The 14,837-nt window shown below is 39.8% G+C and overlaps 1 protein-coding gene across 2 annotated transcripts in view; it reads left to right on the forward strand.

Moving 5' to 3' along the window:
- Positions 1 to 1,984: 1,984 nt before the first annotated feature.
- The window catches only part of LOC124145110, a 30,897-nt gene continuing 18,044 nt past the window's right edge, over positions 1,985 to 14,837 (forward strand). For both annotated transcript variants that reach the window (XM_048391222.1, XM_048391223.1), the window contains exons 1-4: positions 1,985 to 2,070; positions 7,176 to 7,245; positions 7,688 to 7,861; positions 11,576 to 11,743. In XM_048391222.1, the coding sequence (XP_048247179.1) occupies positions 2,056 to 2,070; positions 7,176 to 7,245; positions 7,688 to 7,861; positions 11,576 to 11,743 (427 nt within the window). In that variant the 5' untranslated portion in view covers positions 1,985 to 2,055. The remainder of the gene's footprint in view (positions 2,071 to 7,175; positions 7,246 to 7,687; positions 7,862 to 11,575; positions 11,744 to 14,837) is intronic.

Here is a 14,837-nt window from a genome sequence, read left to right on the forward strand (position 1 = left end):
TAATAGCTCCAAAATGTCCATCTGTTCTCATTTTAAATTAACGTTGAAGTGTGAAGAATATTTGTATTGTGTAACCGTGAGTAAATTCCGGTCATGTATGTCAAGGTTTAGTTGCAGCTCACACTGGCTGGAAATAGAAACTGGTAGAAAACTTAATATCCCTCGCGAAAAAAGATTTTGCAAACTATGTCAAGTTGGCCTAATAGAAAACGAGTTCCATTTCCTGCTAGTGTGCCCTGCATACACTCACCCACGCCATCTCTATATTCCTTCATATTATTTACACCCAAATGTCCATAAGTTTAACATTATTTTATCTACAACCAACACAAAGCTGATTATTAATATCGCTAAATATCTGTATCACAGTAAAGAAGAAAGAACACATATTTTATCATTTACAAAGGGCCTGTGGCCTGTACTGTACTAAATAAAGATTTTGAATACATCCTTACCTGAGGCAGGAATAGTCCAATTTATAGCCAAATACAGGTATTTGAAGATTTTCAGTTATGGCGACACTTTCAGTAAAACCCATACCGTATTTGATTTGTAGTAGTAAACTGTTTTCTGTCTGTAGCTGTATAGATATGACATAGATATTAACCCATTTGTCAAATGTACAGCCTGAAGTATGTTGCCACATATCAATAAAATAGTTCCATATTGGCTGATTTATTTATTGTAATGTAAGGGCAGAAATAGCATCAGTTACTACTGACAAATATCTCTTGTAAAACCTTTCAACTTGTTCAAATGACACATCGAAAGGCCATGGGAAAAATTGTGATCTGATAGCACCATGTTAGGATTCTTAAATACAGTTTCAGCTTGACATTGAGTACTTTAAAGCGTATAATACATTCACAATAAGTTAGCTGTGTCTGCCAATCAGAGTCGGCGAGTAAGTTGGAGTAGGGGACTAATTTCTAAGGTAAACTTGTTTCATTTAACAACTATTTGTGTTTGTATGAGACGATGTGTGTTTAATTCCATATATTTTACTTCAAAGCATGTTATCACAATAAATTGAGTCGAGTATAGGATAAATTGGAGTAGAGGCTAACTTCTAATGTAAACTTGTTTTAACATTTCACAATTATTGGTCTTTGGGCACGGGTGGCCCAGTCGTCTAAGGCGCCGCGATTCGCTGTGCAGAGTTGCGTCCCTTGGGCACGCCAGAAACCTATGATTGTGGGTTCGAATCCCGGTTCGCCTAAATTATGTTTCTAGGTTTGTCAGCACCATACCCATGCTCGTGGGTTTCACCGAAGTGGTAAACGTCTGAGACCTGCATCACTTCGGGCTTTCCTCCCACATTAAGCTGACACGCCGTGATATAACTGGAATACTGTTAAAAGCAGCGTTGAAACCCAACTCACTCACTCACTCACTCACTTACTCACTCACTCACGCTGTGGGGTGTTGTGACTTAATTTGAGGGGTGTGTGATTACACGCCATTTTGTGTACTGGTAGCTGAAGGCTCAGCAGAAAATCTCCCGTAGTGGTTCTTCGGCTGCAATGAAAAAAAGCCAAATGGCGGGACTCTTGCTAATAAGATTGCAAGATGCAATAAGGTGTGTTAGCACTTACCGTTCCTTCTTTTCTACATCCCTGATGTAGAAGCGTTCTAGTAGTTCAAAATCCACATGCAGCTTCAATATTTCGATGTTGAATTCGTTAAGACGGAAGTACAGGTGTCTAAAAAGCTCCCAGTTGATATACATCTCTACTGCGAGATAGCATAGGATTCTGTGTGCGACTCGATACATGCAGGTGCGGTTGAGGAAGCAGATTGCTGCAGATTGCTGCAGATTGCGTTGTTTGGTGGTAGGCTGGACGGTATTATCACATAGACCAGTATTGATTTTTATAGATTGTTTAGATACGGTTTTATGCAATTTAGCTAGATTTACGCGGTGTGGTTGCATAGAATACGACTCTATAATTTTGTACTTAGTTAAACTTTGTGACACCCAGCAGGTGAGAGGAAGTGAAAGGTGCCAGGTAATTAAATTAGCCGCGTGCACTGTTAAACTGTGCGAGACTGGACATGATGGGCCTAGATGTAAGTACATAATTACCGTATGTGTTTGGAGAATGACACTGACATTGTAAACCCTTCTGTTAACAGATGCTAAATCAAAAACCGTTGATGGGTTTATGTACATAGGTATATACTAATTTGTTAGCGGTTGGTTCTGTTTAATACTACTGGGGTGCCATGTTTAGGGATTAGTGGAGATTAAAAGATAATTGGGGTGGCATGTTTATGGATTAGTGAAGATTAAAAGATAACAAAATCAGCATGTGGTAGTTTGATAAATCACTTTTTAATGAGGCATATGTACAGGGTGATGGGTTACGTAATAGTTCGCTGTAGTGGTAACCTAGCTACTTGCCTGATTATGACATCGTGCTTTGTTAACAGTTTAGTTACTGATCCCATAATCTCGCGACTGACTGACTGATATAGAAGATTTAACGTGCGCTTTCCAACTGTAGCGTATTTCGCACACGGGCCTGGCCAGACCATTTAGTGTATTCCGAAAAGGGTGAAAGTGGTGTGTGCAACCCAAGAGGGGGTCTTTTAGGGGTTGCTTATATTGAATTTTTGGAATTTTTAAATTTGGAATAAATGCCGAGGTGGGTGGAGGAGGGAACTGAGGGAGCCGGGTGAGGTGGGTGTTTGTATGTTTATTGGATTTTGGATTGGTAGATTAATTAGTTTTTAAATGCTCTTAATTAGGTCTGTTTTGATTAGGAATACGCCTAGGGCCTTGAAGTTTTCTAGTTTCTTTTGAGGGTTTAGTATTTCATCTAGAGTAGGAACCTTATTTAGATTGAGGGTGGTTTGTAGTGTGGTTCTGTGTTTTCGGGTTGTTTGCAGTGGGGGCAGTTGCCTATGGTGTGTCTTTTAAGTTTTTTTAGGTGGTTATTTAGGTTAGTGTGCCCTGTTTGGAGTTTTGTAATTAATCTGTCAAATTTGTTTTAGGGTTGTAGGATTTTAGGTTTGGCTAGTGGTTTTCTGAGCACTTTTTTGATTTGGCTATTTGAGTTTTGTTATTGGTTATGCCATTTTTTGGTTATTTTTTGTTTGTTTACACTTTTAATTTCTGATTTTGAGATGGGTAGGTTTAGGCTTATTTCTGGTATTTTGAGAGATAATTTAGCTGCTTTATCGGCGCTTTCGTTGCCGTAAATTCCTACGTGGGCGGGGATCCACAAGAAGGTTATTTGTTTGCCTGCTTTTGTTGGGTCATTGGAGCTTTTAAGTATTTGGTTTATTAATTTAGGTCGTTTTTTTTGTATTTTTGTTTTGGAGGGCTTGTAGTCCACTAAGGGAGTCGGTGAGAATTAGGATTTTATTGTTGTCTTTAGATTGTTGGTTATGCAGGGCTGAGGCCATGCCCATACGTTCGGCCGTGAATATAGATTGGTTGTTAGGGAGTCGGTAAGATTGTTTGGATATAACTGGTTGTGTGGTATGGACTCCGAAGCCTGTGTGGTTGGAGATCGGGTCTGAAGATCCGTCAGTGTATATGTGACACCAATTTGGCCAATTTTCGTGTATGTATGATGAACTTCATTCGTTGTAAAAATATCAAACTTCTTCCTCGGTATATAACGCGGTGCCGGTAAGTATATTTGCCACATCGCTTGTTTCTTTAACCAATCCTTGGCCATATCTTTAGATACCTTAGCCGCAGTGGCTAATTTTTGTATTGCTCCTATACCTTTCCAATATCCTCGTGGGAGATAGTTAATTTTATTCATTATTAATTAATATTCATGTTTCTTTTAATACGACTCATGACGATCGTTGAATCGCATCAGCATTTTGACATAAAGAAATTCCCTCTGTAGTAGCAGTATAGGTATATAAATCTGGCTCCTGTGGGGTTGCGTCAGAATCACCATTACCTATACTACTTATTGTCAAAATTGCTATGCAAAATACTATTCCATAAAAAAACAGACGATCATTGGCCACTGACAAACATGGGAGCAGTATTAGAATAAGAACAAATAATTATACACAGTATGACGTGATGATGTGTAAGAATACAGAAAAACCTAGATAGGTAAACCTGCACAACTTACTTTAGATACGATGTACTGTGACATTATAAAGCTGTATATAGGTAGATACAATACTAAGCTTCAGATGTAAACACATGTGATGATACATCTGTGTGTTTAAAGTTGATTTTGACAGCCAGGTCCAAGTCGGACCCAACACAAGCCAAACACTACTGATAGAAGCTATGTTGAAAAGGTAGAGTGAGAAGGGCTTCACTTTGAGCACTGTGTTTTCTTTAACTACCCCAATATGAGACAATAAAGTGGTAGATAGGTTGATATAATATTAGTCTTTAGATATATGAAGAATGTTTAGTAACTTAAGAAGTGCTAGGACAGTTATTAACACGTGTCGTGTAAGCCCTATGACATTCGCGAATATCCACTTCCCGAAAACATCCTGTGTTGGTTCAACATGAATTAGTAGAGGGATGCCCAACACGTTAATTAGTGAAAGAAGAGTAGTGAAAGCGTAGTCAAAACACTGTCTTTCCTACCCAGGACCCCTACACGCTAATGTTGGTGAGAAACATTCTCATCAAAGAAAACACACAGTCACGACACTGACTTTTCTACGAGGACTCACGGTATGTAGTCATAATTACCAGTTTATTACATTGTTGAAGATGCATTTTGATTCAAGCTCAATTAAATGAGCAAAACTAAACGTTTGTGGTCATTTGAGATCTGCCTAAATATGCACGTTTCGTTTTATTATTCTACAATCCGTTTTTAGTATTACCCGCTGGCCCGACCCAAGACGGGCCAAAGTGTTATTGGCTAATTACATCATTATCGGCGACCATACCTACATATTATTTATGCAACATACACACATAACATTATTGAACAATCACCAACCAAAAACGTGCACCATAATGAAGTAATTCGGTTTATATCGCTTGAAAACCAGTAAGTGGAGCTGCTGGTAAGCGTCGCTGATCTAGGTAACATGTAAAAGAGCAATCGTTAAACGAAATAAGATTTGAAACGTATCAAATACTTCTATCTATCGTGATACCAATTTCCATCTGTCGGCATAGCGTTTATATTTTTGGGATAGTACTATATATAAGTAAAATCCGCTTTATAATGTCACTGTTCATCGTATTTAAGCAGACACGTTGGTTAAAGTAGACCTCTTCTCCCTATACTCTCAACAGTTACGCAAGTGTTCGGTCCTACTTGGCCGGGGCTGTGAAAATCAAATCAAACCTCACATATGTATCATGAAATGGATTCACATTTATAGACTAGTATTATATCTACCTTTTTACTGCTTTATAGTGTCCCACACCGCGGTACTTAAAGAAAAAAAGGTGCTCAAAGTGAAGCCCTTTTCCCTCTACATTCTAAACATAGTCTCTATCAGAAGTGATTGGCTTGTGTTGGGTCCGACTTGGCCCGGGCTGTCAATATCAACTTTAAACAGATAGATGTATCACTAAAGGAAATGTATTTCGCAGGTAATAATCAATTAACAATGTGATAACAACAAGTGAAGGATTGGCAACAGCTGATTGAGTTGAATTTCAGTTTTGGTTTCTGTGGATGAAGCTAAGTTTGACAATGTTACAAATGATCACTTTCTTTGTCTCCATTAAGATTCCTCATCTTGTATCGAGGAGAACTGTTTACAGTTAAGTAAAATTCTAATTAAGATTTCTTAAAGCTGTCACGGAGGCAAATTCAAACTTCGATATCATGGTACACAGTTCTAATGTAAAGTCAGATTGGGACCGAATCCGAGTTCCATATGGCGCTTTGTATTTTTATCTCGAATTTGAAATAAGCGGTTGAATTTATATGCTTTGTTTGTCTGTTTTGTTGTTTAACGCCTCACTCAGCAATATACCAGCTATATGACGGAGGTCATGCAAAAAAAAAATCAAGTCCGGACCTGACAATCCAGTGATTGACATCACGAACATCAATCCATACAATTGAGATAAGATGACATGCATCCAATCAACCAAGTCTGCAAGCCTGACAAGCAACACGATCCCGTTAGTCGCCTCTAACGTAAGCGTTGGTTGCTGAAGATCTGTTCTAACCCTGATCTTCACAGGTCCAAATCTATATGTATTTTTATGGTGAGGTGGTCGTGATCGGAGAATAGGTTCGAGAGTTCGGTACACACATTAGTGGTAAATATCTCTCATGTTGTGACTGATAGGCACTTTGTCATGTTTTGAGGAAATGTCATCACTGTCAGGCTTTTCATGATAAACAAAGCGTAAACTTTACCTCGAACATGCTACTTCCTGTCACAAAATATATGCTTTACTGCTATTCTTCTGATTTTCGTATTAATAACGTTACAACGTTTCTCAAGGTTACAAACTCCAAGGATTCATTGAAGTGCATTTTAAGCACCTGAACTTGACAACTCACACTCACTCACCTAACAATTTATACTAAAAATAGATACGAAAACTTTTGCTGAAACCGAGATTTGAATGACTGACAAATACGTACTTTCTTGTGTTCTCATACATTAAACTGCAGTGAAAACATGATCATGTATGTGGGCGTAATTCAAAGAATTTTATATGTAATTATCATTTTTCATTACACCCTCTACATATTCTGCGTCGTACCATTGATGGTCTCGGAGTCAAAACCAAAAAGGCGATCCTGCGATGACGGTAACAAGAGGATCGAACCATGCCTTTGTGTCAAGTTGAACATCCACTTTGATACAAAATCACACATTGACGTTTTCTAGTGGGAAGTGACTGATTCTTGGTCGATTTGATATGGCACTTCGCTTGGTTGACACTTATTTCTGTACCGTCCAGCACCATCAACAAAATAAACATTAACATTGATATTCAGTACTACATCAATGGGTCGTTTAGGAAAAATATTGAATGACTTGTTTTCAGTCTTGACATGCTTCACAAGAGGATCTTCAGATAAATAAATATGTGCAATAGTGCACGATAAAATTCAATCATGAAAGGCCTCCTTGTTAATCACGCCATGGTCCCCGACCTCGTCATACCAAAAGACGTTAACATATGGTGATCATCATCATCATAAACAACTATCATCATCATTATCATTATAATGTTTATGTTCCCGTAGATGCTGATCCTCCTAAAGCTGTGTGTTTCAGTCTGGGTGCTAGTGTTGGATGCAGGAGCACAGGTCGACAGTAAGTAGCCAGCCTGCTATTATTTCTACTTTAGTGTGTTGTTTTTCTGGGTCTTTTTCGATCAGGTCACTGGGATGAGAACTAAACCATTTTAAAATTGTCTATTTCTTAAATGGTATTTATGAGAAACTGGAATGTTAAAAGTTGTACACATACATATTTTATGTTATTATAAATAATTCTGAAGACTTACGTGTGAATATCAGACTCGAGGATAATTAAGAAAAAATAAACCTGGATGCTGTGTCACTTTCCTGTCTTTTAGGCTTGACTGTATTAGATGGTGTATTAATTATGATGGCGCCTTAAAATCAAAATAAAATGCCAAAGTCCTACAACCTAGAAGACCGCATGTCACTTTATTCAATACCTTAAACTGAAAATAAAGTTATATATTTAACTTTTAGGATAATAATCAGATAATAATGTTTTTTTTTCCCAGTTTGTGGTAGTGGATCAGTGCTAGTTGCCAACTCAACGCCCCAGACACTCCAGAACACAGATGGGTTATCTTCACAATGTACAGTACAAATCACCGTGCCAGCTGGTTCCTCTTTGAAACTTGATTTCACCAGATTTAATGGCACGGCCCATATTATTAAGCTATATGCGAATGGTGAGTGAAAACACAAACGTATCTTGGAAATTGCTTAGTGGGCAGAGGAGGGGTGTAGTGGGCAGGGTGTTCGCCTTGAGAGTTGTTCAATTGTTCAATCTCCTGGCCATGTCATACCAAACGATTTTTAAAGATGGCAGCTCTGTTTCCCTGCCTGGATCCCGCCACACAGGGAATAACACAAGGACTGGTCGACTCAGAGTCAGTGGATTGTGACTGAGTGAGGCTACCATGTTAAACTGCGACATCTCAGTGGGCGAGCACAATAAAACCAGTATAATTCCAGGCTAGTACAAGCAGCAACACACATGTACACGTGCAGAAACGTTGCTATATTAATGGAATAATCTTGACAGCGACGTTATAATTCATTTCCCCAGTGGGGACCCGGGGTCGAATAGAATGTGTCCTCAGCACCTCATTGCTGGTCGTAAGAGGCGACCGAATTGGGCACATTGTTTGCCATGGGTTGCGCCCCTGTGTCGGTGGAGGAAGGGAGTCTGGTGGTTGAAGGCACTGGAGCCAGGAACAGGTGTTCCTTTTGCCCAACACTTCACTTTGATCCTTACTTCATCTAGACAGGTGGTAGAATGGGCCCGGTTCTATCAATCGGCTGATCATACCGTGCCCTGTGCATTTCAATTTTGATGATATAAGTATATCACACAGTAAATGTGGTACATGACAACCTTGCCTAGAGTCCTATGCCAGAAGGCAGTGGCGCATTTGCCAAACTGGCATTACTGACCTCCAGGTTCCAATTGTCTTCAAATGACTGTTAAAAGGCAGAACAAATCTGACTTTTATTCTGTTTGACATTATTAGCTACCTATGTTGATATAGCTTGCGTATAGCACGCCTGTAGCTCTATAGTGTATGTTGACACTCCATGGTGGGTGGGGAGTAGGGTTGTCATATCTGTTTTCTTTCATCATGGCTTCCCAACAAATCTCTGATTCTCGTTACAAAAGTAATTGAAGGAACGTTGACACAGATCTAGTTTCAACTTCTGATGATTTGCCAGTGCCACCATCGTTGGATCCAGGACTATCGCATCCAGATTACCAGATAACTGTTCAATTTTACAGCAGAAACGATTCTACTTCAACAGCACTAAAATATATCAACAACCAAACTAAACATTAACAGTTAATCAGTTTTTCAGATTCTCTATTTTGTCTTCCACACATGTTCTGTTTGACTATAGATTTATCCATCACAAGGGATAACTAAATGAATTTCAAGACATCATATATACACATGCACAAAAGTTAAGCGCCACCATATTCATAGTCTCTTGATTTCACGTGTGGGAATCAGAAATACGAAATATGATGATGTATGGCTGAATTAGGCTTCAATAGTTTCATGAACCCATATTTGTCCAGATACAACAAGGAAAGCTTGCTTTATGTGTTGCTGCAGTTCCCCTGCCCTATAAATAGAAAAATTCCAGTTTCAGACACGTGGTTGCATTTTGCTCCTGTGTGAGATTCCCCTTCCAATAGAGGTTAAAAATCAGCCACAGTGAGGAGAAAGTTAACGAACGCTGAAAGATGGCAAGTGATAGGCATGAACAATGCTGGCATGTCATGTAGGGCTATTGCAAGACAAATGGGTCGTCATCACAGTGTTATCACTCGTTTGATTGTCAAACATGGTCAAACCAATGATGTCAATGACAGGCTCAGGTCTGGTAGGCCACGAAAGACCTCTAACAGAGAGGATAGACGTCTTTTCAGGATAGTCAGGCGAAATCCGTTTGCCACTTCAACAGATTTAAGACTTCAGTGGATTACCCATCAGAGACTATCGACGATGACCATAAGGCATCGCCTCAGAGCGGCTGGTCATAACGCCAGAAGACCAGTAAAACGTCCTCAACTGACTGAGAGGCACATGCGGAATCGTCTGATATGGTGTCGTGCCCGTAGTCGATCGAACTTGGCCAACTGGAGAAGGATCCATTGATCTGACGAGTGTCAAATGCTGCTACGAACTGTTGATGGTCGAATACGTGTTTGGAGGCAACATAACACTCGTTTTGTACCAAGGAACATCTAGAAGACCTTAGCATGTTGCGAGGGGTCTGTCATGATATGGGGTTGTGTTTCCTTTGGCGGCAAACTTCCGCTGGTGACAAATCGTGGAAGCCTGAATGGCCAACAATACCAAGATGTCGTTCTTCGTCAAGTGGTAGTTCCCCATTTTGACAACCATCCTCTTCAGACAAGACCTGTTTACATGGACGACAATGCTAGACCACACAGATCTCCAGCAGTTTTTGCTTATTTGCGTCAAGAAGCTATTGCCACTCTTCCTTGGCCGGCCTGTAGTCCGGATCTTAATCCGATTGAGCATCTCTGGGACATTCTTGGCCAGAAAATCAGACATCGTGATCCCTCAGTTCAAAATCTCGCTGGACTTGAAGCCGGACTTCATGAAGAATGGATCCGTTTGCCTCAGAGAAGCATTCAACTACTTGTAATGAGTATGAGTCGTAGGGTTGAAGCTGTGGTCAATGTCGATGGATCATACACACGTTACTGACGTTTCTGTCGTGCAATAGACTATGCACTCCCTAGGGTGTCTATGTGACACCTGATATGGTCTGCTGATATCATGACAGTTACATGGCAATAAAAGTTTTTCAATGTTTTCTAATCCTTCAATTTCTGGTCTTCGGTGAAATTCCTTTCTGCTCATATTCTTTTGGAACACAAGATAAGCTTTCTTTGGGACAACTTTTGCATCACATGAGGTTTACATATACGGCTTATAACAATCGTACATCTCGTTATAATAGTCATCATTAAGTGCCAAAAGTAAAAGGTCACAAATATGGTGGGTGGCGCTTAACTTGTGTGCATGTGTATATTAAGAATCTCCATGATCCAAAGTATGCTGATCTACCTTCAACTGTTGTCGATCTATTTTTAAGGTATTGTTATATACAGTGATGTCCATTTTATGATTCCATACTAGTTGTAAATCTTTTTCTGTGATACGTCCAGTTATTATACTGTCCTTCGTGGGGTGGTCGTGGGTAGCCTATTGGTTAAAACGTTCGCTCGTCACGCCGAAGACCCGGGTTTGATTCCCGACATGGTACAATGCGTGAAGCCCATTTCTGGTTTCCCCCGCCGTGATATTGCTGGAATACTGCTAAAAGCCGCGTAAAACCATACTCACTCACTCACTCATTCACTACTGTCCTTTTTGGGCAGGTTTAAATATAAGCCTCAATGTATTTATTATGTTTAACCCTTGATAGCCACCATATGGATGAATGTTGACGATGTGACTTAAAATTTATCTCACCCTCTCATTAGAATTCATTTCATTTCAACTAATTAAGTGGCATTATTGTCGGCCAATGAGGTTCCAGGGACAGATTACTATATCCCCAGCAATATATACATGGTTGTCTATTAAAACTAACCGGGAGGTTCTGTTGTTATAAAATGCTGCTTAAACAGCTCCACATCGGATTGAGTACGCTTCACTCATGTTTCATTGCTGTGTAATTTTGTATTCGTATTCTTGTCATCTTCTCTGTCACCACTGTGATTTAGGAGAATATACATCGCTGCGAGTGAATGATGATGTCAGACAACATTAATCAATATAAAATTATGCAAATTATCCCTACAAAACAGCCGTGCCATTGAGATAGATTGTGCTTGATTTTAAGTATTGTTCATTCTTGTATAGATCCGTCAGTCAACAGGCAGAGGCTTGCAGCAGTCATCACAAATACGATAGCGGCCGGAGGCGCACCCACCTACGTTTACAATGGATCTGTCTACGTGAGAGTTAATTTCTTATTCACAAATTCGACATTTGTCATGACGTATCAAGAGGTAGACTTCGAAGAGAACAGTAAGTCGTAGCCATAGTGTTTAGTATTTGGGAAACTGGGAGCCCATTTGTATAAGGTTGTGCATTTGACAGGATCCGCTGATCACAGACAAAAAGAGATTCACCTGATTATGTTTAAACCTTTGTTGCGTTCATTGTAATTCCGGCATCCTATTTAGCTGAAATGGTCACGTGTTCAATAGTATTCATTTCCAAATGAATGTAAAAAAAAATAAGCCATGCCCACCGAGGCGGACTACTTTCACCACTACGGAATATGTGGGAATCCCAATTTTGCTGTTGATGGAATTGCCTTTCTGCTCACCTGTATTATCTAAAGTCATGCATTCATCATCCAAACTTGATTCTGTCACGTCACAATATGTATTCCTATGCAGGACATTTTAATCAATCTCGTAATATTTTGTGTCTGCTTTGATTAATATAACTGTTTTTCATTAATTGGGTATGCATAACACATAATGTAATATCGAACCTATTTATAAGGATTGATTCTTTTCGGTCCATTTTGAGGTATGACTAAGAAAACCGATGTGCAAACTTTTGCAAGAATCCACTGTGCCCCAATGAACCGAAAAAACACAGAGTTAATCATCAGCACCCAACTAGGGCTCGTGTGCGTCCCCAGTTTGTCAACCTGCATCAATTCCGGCTTTTTCCCTTCACTCACTCATTCTCTCACGTTAACTAGGATATTTAACCCAAAAACGAGGTCCGTCAAAAATTGTTTTCACAACATGTTAACTTAAAATGGGAACTTGAAACAGGTTAAAGGTGTGGTGTTTTTGATCCAGAGTAACAAGCTAGAGTAGCTCAGTGATCTTAGGGGAGGGGATGTGGTCATTATTTGCATGAAAGACATCATACCCAATGTATGGATACGATAGGGATTTCCTTACAGTTTTTTTTAAGTTATCAGAACAATTAGTGAAGTATCATTTTTAATGACCGTGTACCTTGTTGTATGTGATGACAAGAGAATAATCACCAATAAGTCATATTCTTCTGTCATACTTCTCCATGGATGATTTCAGTCAAACTCATGTAAAAGAAACACTCAAAACCATTTTCTTTCCAGCCAAAACATAGGCCACAAAATAGAACATTTTTAATGTTTTTCAGCGTGGGTTAAGTCAGTGCATGATGTTGTCATTGGTAGAATGCTCAAACCTAAAAAGAGGAAGCGGAATTGGAATAAACCCTGTCCCAAGACTGTCTACCCTACAAGAAAAATCACGTTTTGTTCTTAATCAGCCCAGGGCCCTCGTCCCTTTACAAAAGCCCAGACTGTGAATGGGACCGCTCCAAGGAAGCGCTACCTACTCGAACTCACCGAGAACGTTTTGGAGAAACAACACTGCAGCATTCTGCATTATCCAGATTGGCGGAAGGCCTGTATTCCTGGCAGAAAACCCATGTACTCACCAAATGTCAGATAACAGATTGGGAGGTGCCAAACCTTAGGCACCGAGAACAATGGGGAGTCAGACAGCTTGGTACTTGGGATGCAAGCGTGACATTGCGAAAGTGAGGTCCGCATATTTGCCATGTTTTCCTCAATCTTGTCAATAACATTAGTGTCAAAAGGGACAGACAATTCAATGATATAAATGATTACATTGGATTTATTAAAAAGGACGAGATCAGGTTTGTTGGACTGGATACGGGCCTATTCCTAAGAATTTTGTATTTATCATTTTCCATGACGCCCTCTACATATTCTTGGCCGAACCCTAGATTGACCTCTGTGTCAAAACCACAAGCATGGCGAAGACGGTAATACAATCATCGAGCCACTCCATCATATCACTTAAGATAATGTTTTTTTGCCAAAGCTTGCCATCCACTGACAATGTGTTTGACAGTCTCATTAATTTCATAACATAATCTACATTTCACACTAACATTTTGATGCAAAATCCTATATTGACGGTTTCGAGTGGAAGTGACCGATCTTGAGCAGCAAACAGAAAGGCTCCTGTTTTAATTTTTCAGGCCAGACGACTTCATTCATGTGAAGGACTCTTCAGGGTTGGTCATTTTCTGAACACACTGCACATCAACTCGATGCAGTGTTCGTTCCGATAGCCTCCTATTGAAAACAATTTGATATGGCACTTCACTTGGTTTACACCAATTTCTGTACCGTCAAGCAGTACAGAAGCATTAACAAAATCAACATTGACATTGAGATTATGTCCCACATCTTTGGCTCGTATACGAATACGGTGGAATGCCTTGTTTTCATAATTAGTCTTGACATGCTTCACAAGAGGATCATGAGACAAATAGATGTGTGCAAAGTGCACAAAACATATTTATCCTGAAGAGCCTCAACGTTAAACAAACCACGCCCTGTCATTACGATTGGTAAATATAAGCGATTGAGGGAAGAGTGAGGGGTAGTTGGATCTATTGTCTGACATGATCCTTCGTGTGAGAGTGTCAATGCCGTCAATATTCTTGTTTCGTCTAATAACAACACCAACAGGATATTGGGTACAGCATAAGTATTTGTGGCTTTTACTTCAGCTCTGAACTCCAGATTTTCTTGAGTCTACATTTGTACTCTGCTCGAAGTTTCTTCTTGATACAGGCATTCTGGAGTTTGTCCCTAATCTGCTTCCCTAAGTATGTCTAGGCCTGACCTTTCACGAGATGGTCAATAAATCCCCCCTCCACCCTCTTCCCACAGGTATACTGACTGATCTTAACATTTCTACCTTGCCACGTTCCAAATGAAGAATGTTTCATTTGTAGAGTCCAAAGGACATGACGATATCATTAGAAAAGGACTCGACAATCAATGAGGCGAAGGTGCCATGTCTGCATCAATGCATGAACTGGACACACTCGCTACTGACCATTGGAACTTGCTTGTGAACCCTCTCTTGTGTTGTGGCTCATTTGCATATGCCAGGTTCCCTGTTCTTATGGACTGTTGACCGTTACCACACCTTGAGACATTTGGGTAAGCTTTATGTATGAACTACCCGATAAACTGCACGACTGGTCGACAAAGCTACAATCAAAAACAAAATGCCCAATTGTTCTCGAGAAGTATCCCCTTGAATTGTCTATTGTAATGGCCAGT

Source organism: Haliotis rufescens, unplaced genomic scaffold, assembly GCF_023055435.1.
Source record: "Haliotis rufescens isolate VD_foot unplaced genomic scaffold, xgHalRufe1.0.p SCAF_9, whole genome shotgun sequence".
NCBI lineage: Eukaryota > Metazoa > Mollusca > Gastropoda > Lepetellida > Haliotidae > Haliotis > Haliotis rufescens.